Below are 21443 nucleotides of genomic sequence, written 5' to 3'. Positions count from 1 at the left end.
TTTGTTCGGCCCACCACAGCGCCTGCAGATCTGCACAAACAGAAGTTTGGATCCCAACAGCAATGTTGTATTTGGCTTAACTAATAGCTCAAACCTTCTTGGGCCACCTCTGCTGAAAGCACATCCCTTCTGGTGCCCCCAGGTTCTCATTCTACAGCCCATACTGGCATGGATTGCTCTTGTCTGGTGCACAACTGCTGTCCAAACCTTAATGCGTCGCTTTGGTTCAAACGCTGACTTTGTCAGGCAGTAATCTGCTGCAGGGTTTTGGTGGCACTTTATGTCTTTACAGACTCTGGTACACGTCTCAGGTGTACAGAATATTGCATAAATTACTGTCTGTAACAATGCCACATTAATATGGATGCTGCCTGTGCTCTGCAAACAACAGCCTAGCAGATGCACTGCTGAGCATCCCATTCCAGCCTCAAACAGCAAAAGGAACACTGTGAAAGCCTGAATTTGGAGAAAATCTTTTCCATCCGTGACAGATCCTTCTTGACCTGAGCAGAAATACACCACCCCACCATGCCTTTCTCCTCAAGCTGTCCCACAGAAGGTTTAGGTTGGACACAAGGAACAATTTCTTCACCAAAAGGGTTGTCAAGCCCTAGCAAAGGCTGCTCAGGGTAGCTGTGAAGTTCCCATCCCTGGAAGGACTGAAAAACAGTGTAGGTGTGGTGCTGAGGGACATGGTTTGGCAGTGATTTGGCAGTGCTGGATTAAGTCAGACTTGATGACTTGAAAGTCTCTTCCAACTAAAATAATTCTATGAATCTTCAGTGCTGCACATAGGAAGGGGATAACTGCAGGACCACACTGGGAAACACTGACTCATTGTATCCTTTTCTATGCATGCCTTGAGACACAAGTCAGCCACACTCTATGGACACAAGCAACCCTGTGTGCAGTCTAGAGACAGAGGGACAAACCATCCCCTTGACTTTGCCTTCAAATCATCTTAAGGAACTCTTGGATCACCAAGGACACACCATGTCTATCAAGGACATCCATATCCAGCTATACAGCTCCTCAAGTGGGACTGAAGCTCTGTTTATACCAGTAAACCTGAGGCATCTGTCTTTAGTGCACTCTCTCCCTCAAAATCCAACTGCCGTACACAACCTTACAACCATCAGCACCACAAAGTCAGTGCAGCTGTACAGCAGAGCTCCTCATTCATCTCTGCCTTGTGTATAATCAGTTCCAATTGCAGCTATTCTGGAAATCCAAAATCTTTCTTGCTAAGTGATGATATATGAAGCAGGACCAACACAGCTTTGTTTGCAGAGCACAGCCTTAGCACACAATGCTGGGAATTACAAGACAGGACCTGATGGAGTTTACAATCCACAACAAGGTGAGCTGGAAAACCAGCAGTGAAAAATCAAATTCAAAATATCAAGATAGCAGTTTTGCAGCCTGGAAGTAGGTGGACACTTGCTCACCTTTTTTGAGTGTATTTGTTGCTCTCTGCTAGCTTCAAAGTGTAACAGAAATCTGGGGAAATTGCTCAACACTGAGAAAAGATGAGGTGAGAAAAGAAAACCTGAGGTCTTGTTAATGCTTCTGAAACTGATCTCATTTGAGCATGTGCACATTCCGGCACATTACCCTCCCACGGGGTAATTGGAGAAGACAGGATGCAGTATGGTCTGTTTGCATCCACATCTACTAATTGCTGTACTTAGCACAGGCAGTCATAGTTATTAGAAGCTCATGATCTGGCACTGCCAAGAGCAAGGGCAATCAATCACTAGAGGAAGGAGACATCTGGACTTCAGAACTTCGAATTGCATCTTCTGAGAAGGCAAACATAAAAGAAACCTGTGCAGGCAGCAGACACCCAGATCTTAAGGATGTTAAAGCTTAAAGACTTGCACTTAGTCCATGCACCTGATTAGGGTTGATTATTGAGTGGATTTCCATTGATCACCTCATTGATCAACCAACTGCTGATCAATTTAGTGTCTCCTAAAATGAGATCTCTTTAAATGACCTCTATTTTTTTTCCATTGATGCTGAGAATTGTGAGTTGAAGTAATTGTGAGGTTCTATGAACATCTCAACCAAGAAAAACAGCAATCACAGAATCACAGAATTCCAGGGGGGGCTGGAATGGACCTCAAAAGCTTATCCAGTCCAACCCCACTGCCAGAGCAAGATCACACAGAAACACATCCAGGCAGGTTTTGAATACCTCAGAAAGGGAGACTCCTCAATCCTCCTGGGCAGCCTGTTCCAGTGTTCTATCACCCTCACAGTGAAAAAATTCCTTCTCACATTTCCATGAAGCTTCCTATGCCTCAGCTTCCACCCATTGCCCCTTGTCCTGTCTTTGGGCATCACTCAGCAGAGCCTGGCTCCAGCCTCTTGGTACTCACCCTTTACACATTTACAAACCTCTCAGTCTCCTCCTCTCCAAGCTAAAGATCCCCAGCTGCCTCTGTGTCTCCTTGTAAGAGAGATGTTCCATTCCCTTAATCATCTTTGTAGCTCTGCACTGGACTCTCTTTTTACTCCAAAACCATTTCCTCACATTTGATTTCTTAAAACTACTACTTTTTGATTCGGTCAAAGTGCTTTCTAAAGTAAGATCCTTCTCTTTAGCCAATAGTAAAGCAGGAATAGACAACATAGGTAGTTCTCAGTTATTCATCCAGATGGCTTAGAGCAATTACAATAAAAAAACACTGAAGAAAGAAATAGTTCAGAAAAGTGTTAGAAAAACAAGAATGGAAAAAAAATGCCACAAATGTAAGTCTCTGGGATGTTTCTGAATGTTCTTTCATGTGCTGTGACACCTAATGCCCATCTTATGAGCACAGAATAGTTCTGGTTGGTAGAGACTTGAAGGATCACAGAGTAACTGCCAGGTCACCACTACACTATGTCCCTTAGCACCACCCCTACACAGCTGGGTAGGTGGGTGCTGGCACGGTGACTCCACCACTTTGCTGGGAAGCCTGTGTCAGAGTCTGACAACTCTTTCAGTGAAGACAATTTTTCCTGTTGTCCTCACTAAATCTCCCCTGGTGCACCTCTTGTCCTGTCATTTGTTACTTTAGGAGAACAGATCAATCTCATAGAAGATTTACAAGGCTTTATATGTGTACAACAACCTCAGTGATGACCCAGGTCCTCTTCAGCATAAGATATCTGGTTTTACAGCTGCAGTCACAGGAATAAGTTCATCTCAGACCCCAGCAGCACTACTTCAGCTCTGTATCACCACCAGGTTAAGGTAGACATCCAAATAGCACCAGAAAAATGTGGACCTATTTTAACCAATACCCTGGGATAGGAAAACACTGCATGAATGTGTCCTACAGCTCTTGATCTGACCTTTGCTATTCAACACACTTCATTTCCAGAAAGCTTGCTGTCTGTTGAGCCCATCTACATGTTCACTAGAACACACTTTCAGAAGTTTGTTTGCTGGAACTTAGTTCCACATGAATGAAACATCATTGTGGTGTTTTCTCACTCAAGGCTGAGCTCTGGCTCTATGTTGAAGTTGATATACCATGGATGTAGATCATATGAGGACTGTGTTTGAGAGAGCTGGCTGACTCTTCTGCAGGGCAGGACCTACACTTAAAATAAGCTGGAGACTCTCTGAAGAGGACAGACTGTAACAAGAAGCTGGGTAAATCCTCTCTGCCAACACACTCGACTTGAAACCACACACCAGGAGCCTGCTTGAGCATCCTCCTGAATATTCAGAATGTTTTTAAACATTCTTTTAATAGACTTTGGTTTTCTTTTTTGAAGCAAGAGAGCTGATGCCATCTACTCATCACTTGAGTTCCTAAACACACATTTCACTGCAGTACTCCAGAGATGTTCTGTCTCTTCTCCATTTGGATGGGAAAAAAATTCCTTAGAAGAGGACTATGAGGGCAGCAGGACATATGTTTATGTGACAGCTGCATCTTCACAACCTAAAAGTGCAAGTGATTTTTTCCCCCTTTTACTTTTCTTTTAATGTGACAGCTTGCTGTTTACAGCCTACAAACAACAACAAAAGAAGTGGAGCTTTTGCATCCATCTGTTTTCACATGCACGATTTCTTCTTGCCTTTACTAGCATTATGACTTCATATGAGTCCCCAGCCTGTAGTGCTGCTTGGGGTTGTTGTGGCCAAAGTGTAGAACCCTGCACTTGGTCTTGTTCAATCTCGTCCCATTAGCTTCTGCCCACCCATCCAGCCTGGCAAGGTCACTTTGCAGGGCTCTCCTACCCTCCCACAGCTCCACACTGCTCCTAGCTTGGTGTCATCTGCAAAGTTACTGATGCTGGACTCAATCCCCTCATCCAGTTCTCCATGTCCCAGAGCCATACATGGAGCACGCTTGTTGACAGCCTACTTCACACACAGAAAAAACACCTTCAGGAATCACATTTTTGGTCCTCAACAAAATTTTCAGGGGAGCTCTGTGTTGTTTCTTTGTTATCCTACTGAAGTCCACTGTTTGCTGTCTTCAAAATTAAACATGTGCGCTGTCACTGGACTCCCCCATAATTTCTATTGCCAGCCCAAGGCAACTGCTGGTTTTCTGAGACAAGAAGCAAAACATAGCACTGCCTTTCAAGTCATCAGCTATTTTGTAGTATACCTGCCTCCCTGGAGAAGAGAGGCTTAGCAAAATGATTAGGAATCCTGTTATTTACAAGTCAAAAAATGGATAACATACAGTTAATCATTGAATATTCACACCTCTAGACCTGTGACATCGAAGGAAGACTGGAGGAGGATTTTATTTACTATCTAGAAACACTCAGGTCTATATAATCTGGTGCAAGACCACAGAACCACAAAATGCTGTTGGTTGAAAGAGACCTCTGGACATCATCTAGCCCAGCCCTCCTGCTAAAGGTTGTCCAGAATCACAATGGGTTTGGAATCTCTCCAGAGGAAGAGAGTCCAGAACTTCTCTGGGCAGCCTTCTCCAGGGCTCCAGCACCCTCACAATGAAGAAGTTTTCCTCATTGCCTCCTGTCCTGTCATCAGGCACTGCTGAAAGGAGTCTGTCCCCATTCTCATCTCCCTCCATTTAGCTATTGATCAGCACTGAGCAGATCCCTTCTCATGCTGCTCTCTACCATGCTCAACAGCCCCAGGGCTCTCAGCCTTTCCTCCTCACAGAGATGCTCCAGACCTCTCAGCACGTTCACTGACTCTTGTCAGTATGTCTGTCTATTTTGAACTGGGGAGCCCAGAACTGATCCCAGTATTCCAGATGTGGCCTCCCTGTGGCAGAGCAGAGTGTGAGGGGAATGTTCCTCAACCCATTGGGTTGCACTCTTCTTAGTGCACCAAGATGGCCAAGCATACGTGGAAACAGAGGCTTGGAGTGAAATGCTTCCACAGCTGCTCTAATTATGCTCCAGCAGCTTCAACATGAGATTACAAAGGAGTAAATGTAAGCGAACTGTACACCCAAAATCCTACTGAACAGAGAGCTCCTCAAAGCTGTTTAATAGTCCACAGAAGCAATGAAGGCAGCCTCAGTGCCACTTCATTTTTCAGAACACAGCCTGTGCTGAACTGAAATACCTCACTGTTTTTTTCATGGGCCATATACACAGGGATGAATGCCACTTCTCTGCTGGCAGCTCTATCCATACATCCAAAATGTTCCAGAAGAAGAATGTTGTGTACTGTGAGTAGACCTGTCAGCATCTAAAAATCCAGCTTGAAGTCCCCTGATAATAATGAACTGCCTGATTGTGCATGTAGTACAAGTCATTAGAGAGGAAAAAAATCAATAAAAATCTCTGTAGAGTCTATCATTCCCTCAAAAATAATATTCTCATTGATTCCCATGGTGCTGCTTTTCACAGTTCTGGCCTGAAAACATCATTCACCTGTTGGAGCACCAGGCTGGAGGAGCAGCTGGCAGCGTCCCCCAGCATCTCCAGATGCCTTACAAAGGCTCCTGCCTCAGCTCCCATTTAGCCAAGTGGCCAAGAGTTATTGATTACCACTGTGCAGTTATGGATTTAATTTTAGCTCAATGAGGTAAAGTACAAATCCAGGAAGGCTTTTTGGGAAGCTCTGGTTTCTCAACTACTCAAAAATTCAGGGTTCAGGCAGGTTTCACACTGCAGCCAAAGATTTCTCTGCATTTCACTTTGTTGCTGGATCATGAACCTGAAACTGTCACCTACAGTGACCCAGATAAAGAAGCTGGGAGCAATAAAACCTGCAACATCCAACTCTGACTACTAAGTCAGGATAAGGATAAGAGAGGATAAGAAAGAACATGGTGTTGCCACCCTGGCTTCACCTTTCAGAGGGACAGACACTGCAAGGACTGCTCTTTTAAAGGGGCTGAGAGCTCAGGGTTTCTCAGACAAGGAAAACTTCATGCTCTGTCAGGCAGCCATCTGCAGCAGGTGGCACCAGGACAACCGGCACACATCCATTAACTACCTGTCTGGCTGTGAAAAGATGTGTGGACATCCTGCCAGAGCAGAGCCAAGCCAGTTGTCCATTCCCCTTCCCGCGTCACTTGTGCTAGCTTCTTCTAACAATTAAACAGTAACTAACTTCTCACTCTCACAGCTACAGAGCCTGGAGCTTTGCTTTCCTCCTCCTTTCCCCCCTGACCTTGCTTCTTACTTCCCATTTTGACACATTTCAGCTCAGCATTTGTCTTTCACCAGTCTCCAGGAGGAGAAGTCACACTCTTTGGAAGCGTTTTGTCTAACAAAACCGAACTCTGCCCTGTTTCACACATGTTCTCTTTAGATCCCTGTCTGGAAGGAACGTGAGGGTGTCCAAACTTCCTGCAAGTGGCCATCGCAAAGGATTCAGCAGGCAGGAGCAATCCCGCTCAAAGTCCCAAACAACAAGCACCCCAACTGCACAAGGCAGGCAGAAAGCTCTGATCTGATTTTGCAGCAATCTGCCACTCTTGTTTTGCATCCAGCTGTTAATTATGTTCCTTTCACTGTAACAATCACAGCTAATGGCTGCAGAGCAGAACAGCAGAACACCAAATGAGCACCAAGCCTCCACCTACAGAGCTGAAACAATGCAGGACTCCTACAGCACTTCTACCTCCTCCTAAATCGAGCTTTTTGCCCAAACACAGAATGTTTCTTCAAATCAAGCTCTCCCCAGAGTCTTGCATTTCCAAAGGAAGATGTTCTGGTTCACTGCACTAAAGTTTCTCTTTGCAGGTTCCAGGTGTGGAGAGAAGTTTCATCATTCCACAACTGTCAGTGATTAATGAAACCATAGAGAATCCTAATTAAAAAATGAGTGGCAATGTTCTGTTAAGTTTTCCAGGTGCAAGACAACATAAGGCTATATTTTAATTGTGCTAAACTGATGTCTCAGATTTGCTATAGAAGTTCAACATTATCAGAACTTCCACACTGCAGCCACAATTATTAGTAGGCTTTATGAATAGCAGTCAGAGCTGCTAGGCTTGGAGACAGTCAGTGAAACCCCAGAACTTTTAAACATGAGTTAGACCTGAGAACGCTACTGCTGGGAATGAAACACAACCAATCTTCATAAACTCAAAGGACTGGATGCAAATCAGACATGAATGTCTGAAAAGTGGGGTGTAAGGATTTGATCAAGGAACAGAAAGCACCACACAGCTCCTCCACTGCAGAGCCATAGCACACTTTTGAACATTCCTTCTATATTTGTTTTCCCCAGAGTATTGCACTTTGAGGATTTACAAGCAAATAGTGTACCAGGTCTTCTGTGGAATGGTTGAGGGAACTGGGGGTGTTTAGCCTGGAGAAAAGGAGGCTGTGGAGAGACCTCCTATCCCTCTACAACTCCATGAAAGAAGGTTGGAGTCAGGTGAAGGTTAGTCACTTCTCCCTAGTAACAAGTGACAGGACAAGAGGAACTGGCCTCAGGTTGCACCAGGGAGGGTTTAGATCAGATATCAGAAGAAACTTCTTCACTGAATGTGTTCTCAAACAGTGGAACAGGCTGCTCAGGGAAGTGACTGAATCCCCATCCCTGCAGGTTTTTTGAAGAGGCAGAGATGTGATGCTGAGGGACATGGCTTAGCAGCAGACCTGGCAGAGAATGGTTGGACTTGACCTTAAAGCTCTTCCCAAGTGAATTCTATGATTCTGTGATTCTTTTCTGAGTCCTTAGCACCTCCTCTGTGATGCAACTTGCCAGCTACAGAGATCAAGAAAAGCAGGAACCACACATTATGCTCTGTCAATCCCAAATGCCAAGGGAAGCCTGAATTTGCATTCATAGAACCCCTTTATGGCATATTATATCATACTTAAGCAAATAAAACTTTTTCTTCCCTGGGGATCCATTCACTAGCAATTAACCATCACACAAGGGGGAACTAACTAGACACAGAGAGCCACATACATCTATTTCACAATTTCTTTTATCAAGGCAAATCCAAAATGGAATTAATTGAGCAGCCGTGAGAGGAAACTATAGACTAGAAAGGAAATCAAGGTGAAAAAAACAGCACAGTAATGAAGAGATTTGTGCTTGCCAGCCATGCAGCAGTAAGTCTGCAGGAGAATGGTGAGAAATGAAGGTAGTAACACAGTGAGATAAGTTGTGAACATTGATTGGCATCACCAGACTGGTAAAGAATGCTCAGTGTTCTGATGTGTGGCTGTGGTTGGAGTGTAAAAGGCACTATCCCAAGTGGATACCAAAGCCTACACCACTCACCTTAGATTGATTTTCTAATTTTCCTCTTTCAAAGGTGATGCCTTAGGAAATCCATCTTTGTTACAGTTATATTCATGACAGCAGTGGCAAACATGTTAATAAAAGACCTGGCTGCCCAACTCTTTGATGTCATATTAATGCTCTAAGATTCTGCATGACGCTGGATCACCAAATTGTGTCATGTTATGTGACAATGAAAAACAATCGGAGAAGTCAAAGGGAAGGAAGTTCAATGACTGCTTAGACGGGATCTGGCCTGTACCTTGTTAGTTGAACTCACTGAAACAGGAGACTTAGAAGAACAGGTCATAAACTATCCTAGGCTCAAGAGAAGAAACCTTCCCCTTTCCTACCATGGACCTGTCAGGGCATTTTGTGTGTATCATTTGAATTTGGGAACAGGGCAGGCTGTTTCCTGTGCAGTCTCCATTTTAAACTTACTATCAGAATAAGGATATGTAAAAAATATAGGTCCAGGTGCTCAAAAGGTATAAGAGTGATCTGCACCTAGCCCACATTGCAGCGTGATTTACCCGCGCTGAAACTCCCAACCATAAGCACAATGCTGTGATGTGATAAAATGCAAGCTCCAATTTCATAGCTTTTGGTAGTTCTCATCTCATAACTTCTCCAAAATCATGAGCACTGTGATCTGGAGACCTACAAGATATTGCAGTTCTGTCTTTAAAAGCACAATAGTCCTTACTCTGAGTCAGGCATACACAAGGGTGAAAAATATCATCCAGATTCTAAGCAATTCGTTCTTAAATCACACTTTAACATGTGCTGCTACAGAGTGTGGTTTCCAAACAGCTTTCTCACTGGATCTAAGCATCAGAGAGGGACTTGAATGAGAGACAAGTAATGGCTTGCCTAATTTTCATCAAATTTCTGTAGGAGGGTAATGATAAGGAGGAATTAAACTAGCATCCAGTGGAGAAAGAAGGAGAAAGGTAAGGAGGACAGACAAGAGATGGTCATATGTACAAATCCAGTTCAATTTGCTCTGCACTTACTCCATTTGCCTTGCTAAGAGCCTGGAAGTATATGCTGTAGCTTTTCAAAGGAGACAGTGGAGCATTCCAGTAGCCATTGTAGGTTTTGTTGTCACCCACTGTGAATGGCTGTGTGACAGGCAGGTTGATGGGCTTCAGCTCGGCTGCAAAGTAGTGTGGGGAGTCGAGACTGGAAGCATTCTTGTAGCTCACTGGGACAGAGAAGCATTCGATGATGTCAGCAGCTCTCCGTGCTTTCTGCAGCTTCTCCTCCTTGACAACAAGTTGGTAGACACTAGGAGGGAGAGGTAAAGTAAGATTAGAACCTCAGGAGTCTTGAGTTTCAGGCATGTTTCCACTGAAAAAAGGGAAAAGTGTAAAGTAAGGACCACACAACTATGTATCACAGCAAACAGATTTTGGCACACCAGCAGAGGCAGTGGCCACTGGCAGTTACTGTGTAGTTAAGATGCTGATCACAGGCTGTTGATTTAATCAAGATGCAGCTTGATGAAAGTCAGAACACATTTCAATCATGTCACTCTTTGTGAAAAGGAGTGATTAATAAAAAATCCAGCCTATGACGACTTTTTAATGCACTGAATATTAGAAAGCAGATGCTTTCTTCTTCAGCCACCAAGCTGAATCATCAACTGCTTGCTTGGGCCAAGTGGCCACTGCAATAGAGCTGTAGCAGGTGGCCATGGTGTCAGATCCCTTTTGAAACCTTAACAGAGTGCAAGAACCAGTTCAGACCAAAGAGATTCTCACATCTTCTAAGAACATACCTTTTATTGCCTATCCTTTACATCTCTTTTGAGGATGCATCCTGGGGTATAGAATTTTCTAACATAAATTCCTGGTGGCAAGTCTCCTTCTAGCTTTCATCACTGAAAGGTTGTCCTATATACTGAGCAGGTGGCTTTATAGCTCTCCCAACTCACTTTTGTTTCAGGGAACAACTAAAACTCTTTGCATTCTTTCCAGCTCTATGAAATGTTAATCCTTGTCGATTCCTGCTAAGCTTTTGGTCTCTGTGATAGGCAATAGCAATCTTGTTATTTCTAGCTTACTATTTCAGGCTCAGGGAGGTTGCAAAGCATTCAAATGCACTCTGCTTATTTATTTTTCCTTCAGGCAGTTAACAAAGCCCTCAAGTTCAATGCTGCTATAGCCCAGGCAGGTTTACTGTCTGCTTAACACCACTCACCCATCTGACAAAGAAATATTAGGGCTGCAGTCATTTCGCTGTTTGTCAGGATGCTCGCAAGTGCTGCCCTCCCCTGTCTGCCTGAGCCTGCTCTTTTGTTTGGTGAGACAGGGGAGATCGATTAAAAGATTGGGAACAGCCAGCAGTGGATCACTCGCCCGGCATTCACAGGCTCATTGCTGCAGAAAGATTGGTCTGAAAAATTTCTATCAGAGCAATAGTTCGCCAATACTCCTGAGGGATGCAAACTTCTGGCACCTTCAACAAGCAGGAGCAGAGACAAAACCCTGCTTCTGAGTAAACTCTTACAGCAGGTCCGTGGGTACCTGGCATGCTCACTGATAACTAAGAGCTGGTGCTGGTGACTGAAGCACTTGGAAACCACTTGGCTGCCGCTGGCAGACACAAACCAAACTCATCTAAGTATGAGCAATTTGTGACTTAACAGAGAAGCTGTCCTTGTGCGGGCTGCTAGCAGTGTTAGCTAATGCAGCAGGAGCACCCACATGATGCATGGACTGCAGACTTCCACACTGTCCTGTCAGCATTTTGGAAACTTTCCTCAATCCTACAGTTCACTGGAGGCTTAAATATGATACTTTAGACCTTCTCTGACATTAGTCTTGTGATTTGTTTGAAAAGATAAGCGAGTGAGATCCTGGCCCAGGCCACCCAGAGAGCTGGTAGGTGCCCCATCCCTGCAACCACTCCAGGTCCAGTTATAAGGGGCTCTAAGTTGAGCCCCATATAACCTGCATACCTGCTCTAGTTGAGGATGTCCCTGCTGACTGCAGGAGGCTTGAAACAGATGACTTTTGAAGGTCTCTTCCAAACCAAACCAAACCAAACCAGTTTCTGATTCTCACCAACAATCCAGTTACTGTTACTGAGGATGTGGTGGGAGCTCTAAACAAACACCCCTCCAACATAAACCTTCTCCTCAGCTTAGCAATGGGAACTTTTAGTTTGCCATTTCAGACATTGCTTACTTACAGACTACCTGTGGATTCTTCTTCTGACCCTTCTCTCTGACAATAATGATCCACACTTCTGGGAAAGTTTGTAATTTTGTCAGCAATGTGTAAAATCATAGCTGACATTTCTAATGGGCATTTGCCATGTGCTTTTTGACCTATAAACACTTGGTTTCTATTTTATACAGCCCTAAACACTGGCATTTTCTGGTTGTGTACACATATCATTCATCTCCTTTCAGCCAATACAGAGACCAAGGGTTCCCTCTATCTCCCTGGTCCTACAGCACCCAAAGGGAGATCCTCCTTCTCTTGGCAATTCCACATTCAAGCCATGAGCCCACACAAGACTTGTCTGCCGTGCTCCCTGAGGCATGAATTGGCAGACAACTGTGTCCTTAATCACCAGGGAATTGATTTCCCTTTGAAGACATTGTAGTTTCTCCCTTCATGACTCCAATGCATGCTCCCCAACTACAGGCAGCATATCATGAGCAAGAAGTTTGGTATCTGCAGAAACCAGTAATGGATAATCTTTTACCTTGATTCTTTCACATATTTGCACCTTGCATACCAGGTTCAGTTCTGGGACCATCACTACAAGAAGGACATTGAAGTGCTGGAGCAGGTCCCAAGAGTTTACAGAACAGGTCTGGTGAGAAGCAGCTGAAGGAACTGGGGTTGTTTAGTCTGGAGAAGAGACAGCTGAAGAGAGACCTCAGTCTCCACAACTCTCTAAGAGGGTTTTAGAGATGTAGAGGTCAGTCTCTTCTCCCAAGCACCTAGTGATAGGATGAGAGGAAATGGCCTCAAGTTGCACCCAGGGAGGTTTAGACTTGAGTATTATGAAAGAAAAAAAATCTCCCTGAAAGGAATTGTGAAGCCTTGGAACAGGCTGCTCAGGAAAGTGGTGGAGTCGCCATCTCTGCAGTGGCTTTAACAACATGTAGATGTGGCACTTCAGCACATAGTCTAGTGGGCATGGTGGTGTTAGGTTGGCATTTGGCCTTGATGATCTTAGAGTTCTTTTCCAACCTTAACGATTCTACATTTTTCCTCTCCTACTTGGCCGTTATAGTACTTCTCCCTTTCCTGAAGATAACTCCCTCCTTAGTAACCTGAAAACTTACTTTTAATGTTTATTATTTTGCACTAAACTGGGGTGTTTCTGGAAGCACAATGGTACATTCATGAGCATTCAAGCTGAGATGTAACAGACATCCAATTTGTGTTCAAGATAAAGCCCTGTTAATCTCCTGCTGAAACACTGTCTTCTTTTCTTTGAAATGAGTACCAGAGCTCCTCTGTCTAAAAAACTTCCTCTGAGCAATCTTAGGCCAGGTGACTGCTTTCATGGCATTTTTTTCCATCAGGCCCCAGCTCTCACCAACTGACACTGCACATTCTCTTCCATGTGCTGCAGTGGCTAGACCTGGTGACTGCCACCCCTCAACCTCACTCCTTCTCTGAGTCTCAATTATTTGGCAGTGGTCAAGTGGCCACTCTCAAAGGAGTGGTCAAGAGCATGGCTGATTTCAGAACTACCCTGGAGCGAAGATTCTCACTCTGAGAATTGTTTCCTTAGCAAACAATTATTCTGGGTCTCACCTTCTGGTATGTCGACCCCACGTAGCCTGGCTTCTCTAGATCCTCCAGAAGTGCAGGACTTGGAGGTTACCCCTAGCTAGCACACAGACTGTTCTTTCTTCCTTCTTTGCTGTCACATCTTAGGATCTTAGGTTATGTTCTTTTCCTTATGTTTTGCTTTTGCCTTGGAGCTTCCTGACTGCCTTCAGGGCATTTCAGACATCAGCTTCTCTGTATTAACCAATGAAGTGCTGCAAGACACATCAAGAGCTTCCACACCTGCTCCCATCAGTGTTAAGATGACCTCATAACCGTTTGCCTTTTCATTAGAGCAAAAAGCCAGCAAAAAGCATTCAATTATCCATCTTAAAGTTCGGCCAAACCATCTGCATTACCACAATTCTCAAACGAGTCGAAGTAATTCAACTTTGCTCAGAAGGTGGTAACTTTCCTTGGTACCTTATGACTCCTAAGATTGCAATTGTGCACTACCTTCAAATAAACTCAGTGAGCAGAGTCTGCCCTTTTGGCCTCCAAAAGCACTTCAGTTGTAATCACAGCACTGTGTTGGTGCTCAGCAGGGTCAACCATTTGCAACTGGTTACAACCAGCAGTTTTGTAATACACAGCAGCCTGATTGACTATAAGCAGAGGAAAGGAGCAGTAGTTTTCCAAAGAGAAGTGAGCAATGGAAGAAACGAGGAAATATCCAAGCTATTCTGCTATCTCTCATTCTGGCTACCAGAGAGTTGGTATCATGGATCTCCTGGGGCTGCCCCTGTCTCAAGCTTCAATGTCACTGCTTCCAGCCAGTATCAGCGAACAGCACTTTCATAGCAGGAATCAATACACCAGTCACAAATGCCCAGCTGAAGAAAAGAAGCATCCACTGTCCTACATTGAAATTATACTAAAAGAAACAACAAACTCAGAGCATTAAAACTCTCACCACTCTATAACAACTTCAGTACCAATAAACTGAGAGATGGTACAGTAAAGCTAACAACCACACTGCAATTTTTAACGTGCAGCCATGCTTGCAGACACTGCAAACAAGTGCACTCACATGCATGTTGTAGCATAGCAGAAGCAGGGTTCTGACATTCATAGTGCTAAGCTCCTCCACCTCACCTCATCACAGCCAAGTCAGTAACACTGCTGTCCCCATGAAGGGCAGAAAGGACAAATTTACAACTATCCACAACCTCTGCTCTCCAGAGAGCTCTCTAAGGATTCTTAAAAATCTGTACCACTAGTCAAATGCCTGCATTGCTAGAAGGTTGGGGACCTGACTGTTGTCACTTGTAGCACAACAGGAGGTCAGAACTGGGGTCCTTGATAAATTCTACAGGTGTTAGATAGATAAATCCACTTTACTAGAAGCTTTTGAAACTTTTTGACAGCTCCATTCTAAATCACTGATAATAGCAGCAGCCATAATGGCTGCCCAGCACAAATGTTGTCTGCACAAGAGGAAAATGTGCTCTTATCATCATCTGCAAGGTAATCTTTTAAATGATGAGTTCTCTATTCAGTGTGGAAGCACAAGAGTGGTTAATCAATGTTCCAAATCGCAGCCCATTTCTGAGTGACCGAGATCTGTCTGAGCTCTGCCAGTAGGACAAGGGAGGTTGTTCTGCCCCTGTACCCAGCACTGGTTAGGCAGCACCTTGAGTACTGTGCCCACTTCTGGGCTCCTCAAGTCAAGAGAGATGTTGAGATACTGGAAGGTGTCCAGCGAAGGGCAGCAAGGCTGAGGAGGGGCCTGGAGCACAGCCCTATAAGGAGAGGCTGAGGGAGCTGGGGGTGTGCAGCCTGCAGAAGAGAAGGCTCAGGGCAGACCTCATTGCTGTCTACAGCTACCTGAAGGGAGGCTGTAGCCAGGTGGGGTTGGTCTCTTCTGCCAGGCAACCAGCAACAGAACAAGGGGACACAGTCTCAAGCAGGCTGGATGTTAGGAGGAAGTTCTTCCCAGAGACAGAGGGATTGGCATTGGAATGGGCTGCCCAGGGAGGTGGTGGTGTCACCGTCCCCAGAGATGTTCAAAAGAGGACAGGATGAGGCATTTAGTGCCAAGGTCTGGTTGATTGTACAGGGCTGGGTAATAGGTTGGACTGGATGAGCTTGGAGGTCTCTTCCAACCTGGTTGATTCTGTGATTCTAGAATTCTCCTTCCCCTGCTCTTGATTACCTTCTGAGCTGCTTGCAGCACAATTTAAGGATGCATGGAAGAAGCCAATCTAGCCATGTATCTGGATCAGACTTAAGTGCTGGATGTAGGATGCACATGAACGTGGCCAGCATATGGAGAGAGGCGATTTTGCCTGCTTTGCTTCCTCTGCTTTGCTGAGCCCCTACCTGCAGTGCTGGGGCCAGCTCTGGAGTCTCTTCAGCACAGCAGAGAGGAAGATCTTTTAGAGCAGGACCAGAGGAGGCCACAGCAATGCTTGGAGGTCTGGAAGCACTCTGCTGTGAAGCTAACCTGAGAGTTGGGGTTGTCCAGCCTGCAGGAAAGAAGGCTCCAGGGAGACCTCTTGATGGCCCTTTAAGTGTTTAAGGAGGCTGAGAAGAAAGCTGGAGACTGACTTTTCATCAGGGCTTGCTGTTACAGGACAGGGGGCGATGGTCTGATAACAAAAGAGGGAGATTCAGACTAGAGAGAAGACTTTTTTTTACTGCAAGGGTGGCGAGACCCTGGCCCAGGTTACCCAAAGATGAGGTAGGTCAGGTTGTTTGGGGCTCTGAGTAACCTGCTTTGGCAGCAGATGTCCCTGCTGACAGCAGAGTGGGTTGGCTTACATAACCATTAAAGGTCTCTTCCAACCCAAATCAATCTCTGATTACACAAATATAGAGGGGTGAAAGTTTAGAGCTTTCCACAAAGCATTCAACACCTGGCCAATACACTTTGGTATCCTGATATGGTGTGTATCAATGAGTGAAATCTTCACTATACCCTTGGTAACGGCAGGGTATGAAAGGGAACATAATTTCTTTGTCACCTTACAGCGATCCCCTCACCTGACTTATTAAAGCTTAGCAGAAACAATGCTTCTGCAGCTTAGCACTCCCTCTGGACCAATTTTGATACTCAATTTTCTTAAACTTATCATATAAAGACTTCATGTATTTTCATTTAATTTTAATATTTGGGACATAAATATATTATCAGTCATATATTACTCTCAATAATATTTTGTCCTGGGGAACAAAACTAAGTGGCAATTAGTAAAGCCTGATTTTGCAGTGCAGATGAACTACAGAGAAGAGGAACTGCAGCTCACACACACCCTTTGATAGGCTACAGGAAATAAGATATTACCAAAGGGTAAAGATTTCCTTATTATTAGTTATTTCACAGTATCACGAGGGTTGGAAGAGACCTCACAGATCATCAAATCCAACCCTTTACCACAGAGCTCAAGGCTAGACCATGGCACCAAGTGCCACGTCCAATCTTGCCTTGAACAGCTCCAGGGATGGCGACTCAAATGAAGTCAGGATGGAATAGACTTGCACAGTTGTGCGACCTCAGACAGAAGCCACGTAGGAGGTAACAGCCAGCAGGAGGCTGGACATTGAATTCCCATCCTTGTTCATTCTACACAGTAGGCACAAATTCATCACTTCTGCAAAGGTTCTCCAAAACCTTCAAAATCAAACCTAAATACTATCTGACCAAGGCAGGAGAGTTGATGCTGCACAGAGGTGAATAAAAGGCATTGAGATCATAGGAACAACCTCAAAGGCATGTAACTAGAGAGGCCAACAACCAATTCCTCTTCTTTTCTCTTATTTGTAACACAAACATCATTAGGATGTTCTTAAGACCATGAGAGCATGGTGAGCACACTGGTTCATACCTTCAGCAAGCATCACAGAGTGACCTCAAATCCCCACTGTGAATTTCCTTCTGCAGAGCTCTGCCACAAACACCTCTATCCTGTCTCTCTAGTCTCTTGTCCCAGGTAACAAGTGACAGAATGAGAGGAAATGGCCTCAAGTTGTGCCAGGGGAAGTACAGACTGGATATTAGGAGCAATTTCTTTACTGAAGGAGTGGTCAGGCACTGGAACAGGCTGCACAGGGCGGTGGTAGAGTCACCACCCATGAAGGTATGAAAAAACATGTGTAGGTCAAAGGGTGGACTTGATGACCAGCAATAAAACAAGGGGACACAGTCTCAAATTGTGCTGGGGAAAGTATAGGCTGGATGTTAGGAGGAAGTTCTTCACAGAGAGAGTGATTTCCCACTGGAATGGGCTGCCCAGGGAGGTGGTGGAGGCACCATCCCTGGGGGTGTTCAAGAAAAGACTGAATGAGGCACTCAGTGCCATGGTCTAGTTGACTGGATAGGGCTGGGTGATAGGTTGGACTGGATGATCTTGGAGGTCTCTTCCAACTTGGTTGATTCTATGATTCTACTATCTTGGAGATCTTTTCCAATCAAAACAGTTCTGTGGTACTATGAAATCAGACAGAATTTCCGACATCAATCACACCAGGCCTGATCACTGGAAACAGTGCTTCAGACCAGTTTCACTTCATAGTATTTAAACAAGGCATTCCTCATGTTAATTTAGCTCTTCAGTTGCAGCATCCTGGCTACAGGTACTTACCACCAGCTTACTTTTAACATCTGGTTTTCACAGAATCTCAGCATGGTGGGGATTGGAAGGGATTTCTGGATCATCCAGGCCAACACCCCTGCTAAAGCATGGTTACCCACTACAGGTAGCCCAGGACTGCAATGCCCAGACAGGTTTTAGTATCTACAGAGAATAAGATTTTAACTTAAGACATTTAACTCAGAACTTCCCATTTTTTTCACTTAAGATCCCCTTGAATGTGGTTGAGCCAATAAAAATACATTTGTAGATATCCACAAAGGGTTGTTGCCTTTATTCTGACAGCATAGAGCCATTTCCCAGGGTCCTGGAATAGGAAAGGGTTTGATGTGCTGCCTGACACCCACATTTAGAATTCAGATTAGTTACTGGATGTGCAGATGCTTGTTTTATGGCCAAGTTGATTTCAGCAATGCAAACTGTGGTGGAAAAAAAATAGCATCAACATCTTTATTTTCTCTTTCCTAAAGGTACCAAAATAAGTGCCTGAATTCTGCCACACAGACAATAAGAAACAAATAATGGGAAGTCTGAGGAAACATCCTATAAAACTCTAGCAGTATTCTATAGAACTTACATTAAAATGTGTGAAATTAAGCAGTAAATGAGATCCTTCTAAGAAAGGATTTTCTAAAAATGGATTTAGTGAGAAAATTCAACCCCAAACCACTAAACTCTATTCATTTATACATAAATATAGAAAAAACAGGGTCAACTAAAAACTACAAATGAGTAGCTGCTGTACTGTAAAGCCTGATGCACAGATTTATAGAATGGTTTGGGTTGGAAAGGACATTAAAGCCCATCCAGTTCAAATCCCCCTGCCATGGGCAGAGACACCTTCCACTAGACCAGGTTGCTCAAGGTCTCATCCAGCCTGGGAGGGATGGAGGACGTGCTCATGACCTGTGCCAACAGGGCACCCCTCTTCTGGTGTTTCAGACCCTCGCTGTAAAGAATATCTTCCTAACATCCAGCCTAAATCTCCCCTCTTCAAGCTTTAAGCCATTGCTCCTCATCCTATCACTTCAAGGCCCCTTAAACAGTCCCTACACAGCTTTCTTGTAGGCCCTTTTCAGGTACTGGAAGGTGACTGTAACAGTTGCCCTGAAGTCTTCTTTTCTCCAGGCTGAACAGCTCCAACTGATGCTAAGACTTGACAGTTTACTGCATCTACAGCACTGCAGTTTGGCTAGAATGTAGAGAATTTCCTCACCAGTAATCAAACATTCAGACCTTCACAATGGACTTCACGGACAGCCTCACAAAGTTTTCTGGGTTCCAACAGGTGCTAATATATTCCTGAGGATTAGCTACCTACTTCCCATGCTCTAAAATGTCACCCTGCATATTTTCCATAGCACCTTAAATCAGCAGCTCTGAAACTCATCTACAAAAACATAATGAAATGAGCTCCACACCACCCAGGACATACATCCACAACTCAGTGCACTGTTCTGCAATTTTCTGTCTATTTAAGGCCTGATTTGAAACACATTTAAATCAATTAAAGATTGTGACTATTCCCTTTATGCTTTGGAACAGCTCCTTCCAGAATACAACATGCTGAAGTCAAGGTTAGCTTGCAATAAACTTTTATGCAGAAAACAAAGGAAGAAAGAGGTTGTTCTGAGATCATAAAATCAACCAGGTTGGAAGAGACCTCCAAGATCAGCCAGCCCAACCTAGCACCCGGTCCTGTCCAATCAACCAGACCATGGCACTAAGTGCCTCATCCAGGCTTTTCTTGAACACTTCCAGGCACAGTGACTCCACCACCTCCCTGGGCAACCCATTCCAGTGCCAATCACTCTCTCTGACAACAACTTCCTCCTAACATCCAGCCTAGACCTCCCCTGCCACAACTTGAGACTGTGTCACCTTGTTCTGTTGCTGGTTGTCTGGCAGAAGAGACCAACCCCCACCTGGCTACAACCTCCCTTCAGGTAGTTGTAGACAGCAATGAGGTCACCCCTGAGCCTCCTCCAGGCTGCACACCCCCAGCTCCCTCCGCCTCTCCTCATAGGGTTTGTGTTCCAGGCCCCTCATCACCCTCCCTGGACACCTTCCAGCACCTCAAAATCTCTCTTGGATTGAGGAGCCCAGAACTGGACATGGTACCCAAGGTGTGGCCTGACCAGTGCTGAGTACAGGGGAAGAATAACCTCTCTTGTCCTGCTGGCCACAGTGTTCCTGAGCCAGGCCAGGATGCCATTGGCTCTCTTGGCCACCTGGGCACACTGCTGACTCATATTCAGCTACTATCAATCAACATCCCCAGGTCCCTCTCTGCCTGGCTGCTTTCCAGCCACACTGTCCCCAGCCTGTAGCACTGCTTGGGGTTGTTGTGGCCCAAATGTAGAACCCTGCACTTGGCCTTGTTCAGTCTCATCCCATTGGCCTCTGCCCACTCAGCCAGCCTGTCACGGTCCCTCTGCAGGGCTTTCCTACCTTCCAGCAGCTCCACACCTGCTCCTAGCTTGGTGTCATCTGCAAAGTTAGTGATGCTGGACTCAATCCCCTGGTCCAGATCATCAATAAAGATGTTGAACAGGACTGGGCCCAGCACTGATCCTTGGGAGACACCACTAGTGACTGTCATCTTCTGGAATATGCTTGGCCATTCCAACCATTCAAACAGTAGCTCATTATGAATATTGGCCTGCACTGTCATCAATCAGCTTGTTCCCATCTGCAGAGCATTCACAAAAATATAGCTGATAATAGCAAAGCTACTCAAGGAAATAGTCTCTCATACTGCAAAGTTATTCACACCAGCTCCTTCATTCTTAAGTTATTTTTGCATGCTCTTTTCCACATTCATTTCAATTAAACAACTCTTATACTACATTCACTGAAGAATACCAAAGCAACATCCAAATTCAGCCAGATTGATAAAAATGCCATAGAAAAAAAAGATAGTTAATTGCTGCCATTGCTGGGTGGGGGGGAAGTCCTGCTGAGACAGAGCCAGTATCAATGGAATCCATTTAATGAAGAAAACTGGTGAAAGAGTTTCTTCACATTTCCTTCCACTCTCACATTCCTTTCCCTACTCCAGGTTTACTACCAAGGCATGATGTGCCCTGAAATTCATGAAACCAAGGGTAGCGATTTCACACTCGGCTAATGCTCTCTGGAGCCAGAGTTTTCACACAGCCACTCTTTTATTGCTGTCATTTCAAGCTTTGTTAAATTTCTACAAAGATTGAAATGGGCTCCAGGACAAGCAAGTGTAAAGACTACATGCTCCCAGTATGGAAAAGAGAGATGGGCCCATTTTTTTTCCCATTCAGTGTCAGTAACTGTGAGTAACTCTGGGGACAGGTAGTGGGATCTATCTAAGGACTTGTGCACTGT

At 44.8% G+C, this 21443-nt stretch overlaps 1 protein-coding gene across 13 annotated transcripts in view; it reads right to left on the bottom strand.

Moving 5' to 3' along the window:
- PTPRT (protein tyrosine phosphatase receptor type T) overlaps positions 1 to 21443 on the bottom strand; it is a 767160-nt gene that overhangs the window by 104103 nt on the left and 641614 nt on the right. For all 13 annotated transcript variants that reach the window (XM_064167548.1, XM_064167549.1, XM_064167557.1 and 10 more), the window contains one exon: positions 9706 to 9979. In XM_064167548.1, coding sequence (XP_064023618.1) covers positions 9706 to 9979 — 274 coding nt within the window. The remainder of the gene's footprint in view (positions 1 to 9705; positions 9980 to 21443) is intronic.

The sequence above is a fragment of the Pogoniulus pusillus genome, chromosome 29 (assembly GCF_015220805.1).
Source record: "Pogoniulus pusillus isolate bPogPus1 chromosome 29, bPogPus1.pri, whole genome shotgun sequence".
Classification (NCBI taxonomy): domain Eukaryota; kingdom Metazoa; phylum Chordata; class Aves; order Piciformes; family Lybiidae; genus Pogoniulus; species Pogoniulus pusillus.
Note: the sequence above shows the minus strand (reverse complement) of the source record. Positions and strands in the feature narration are given on the sequence as shown.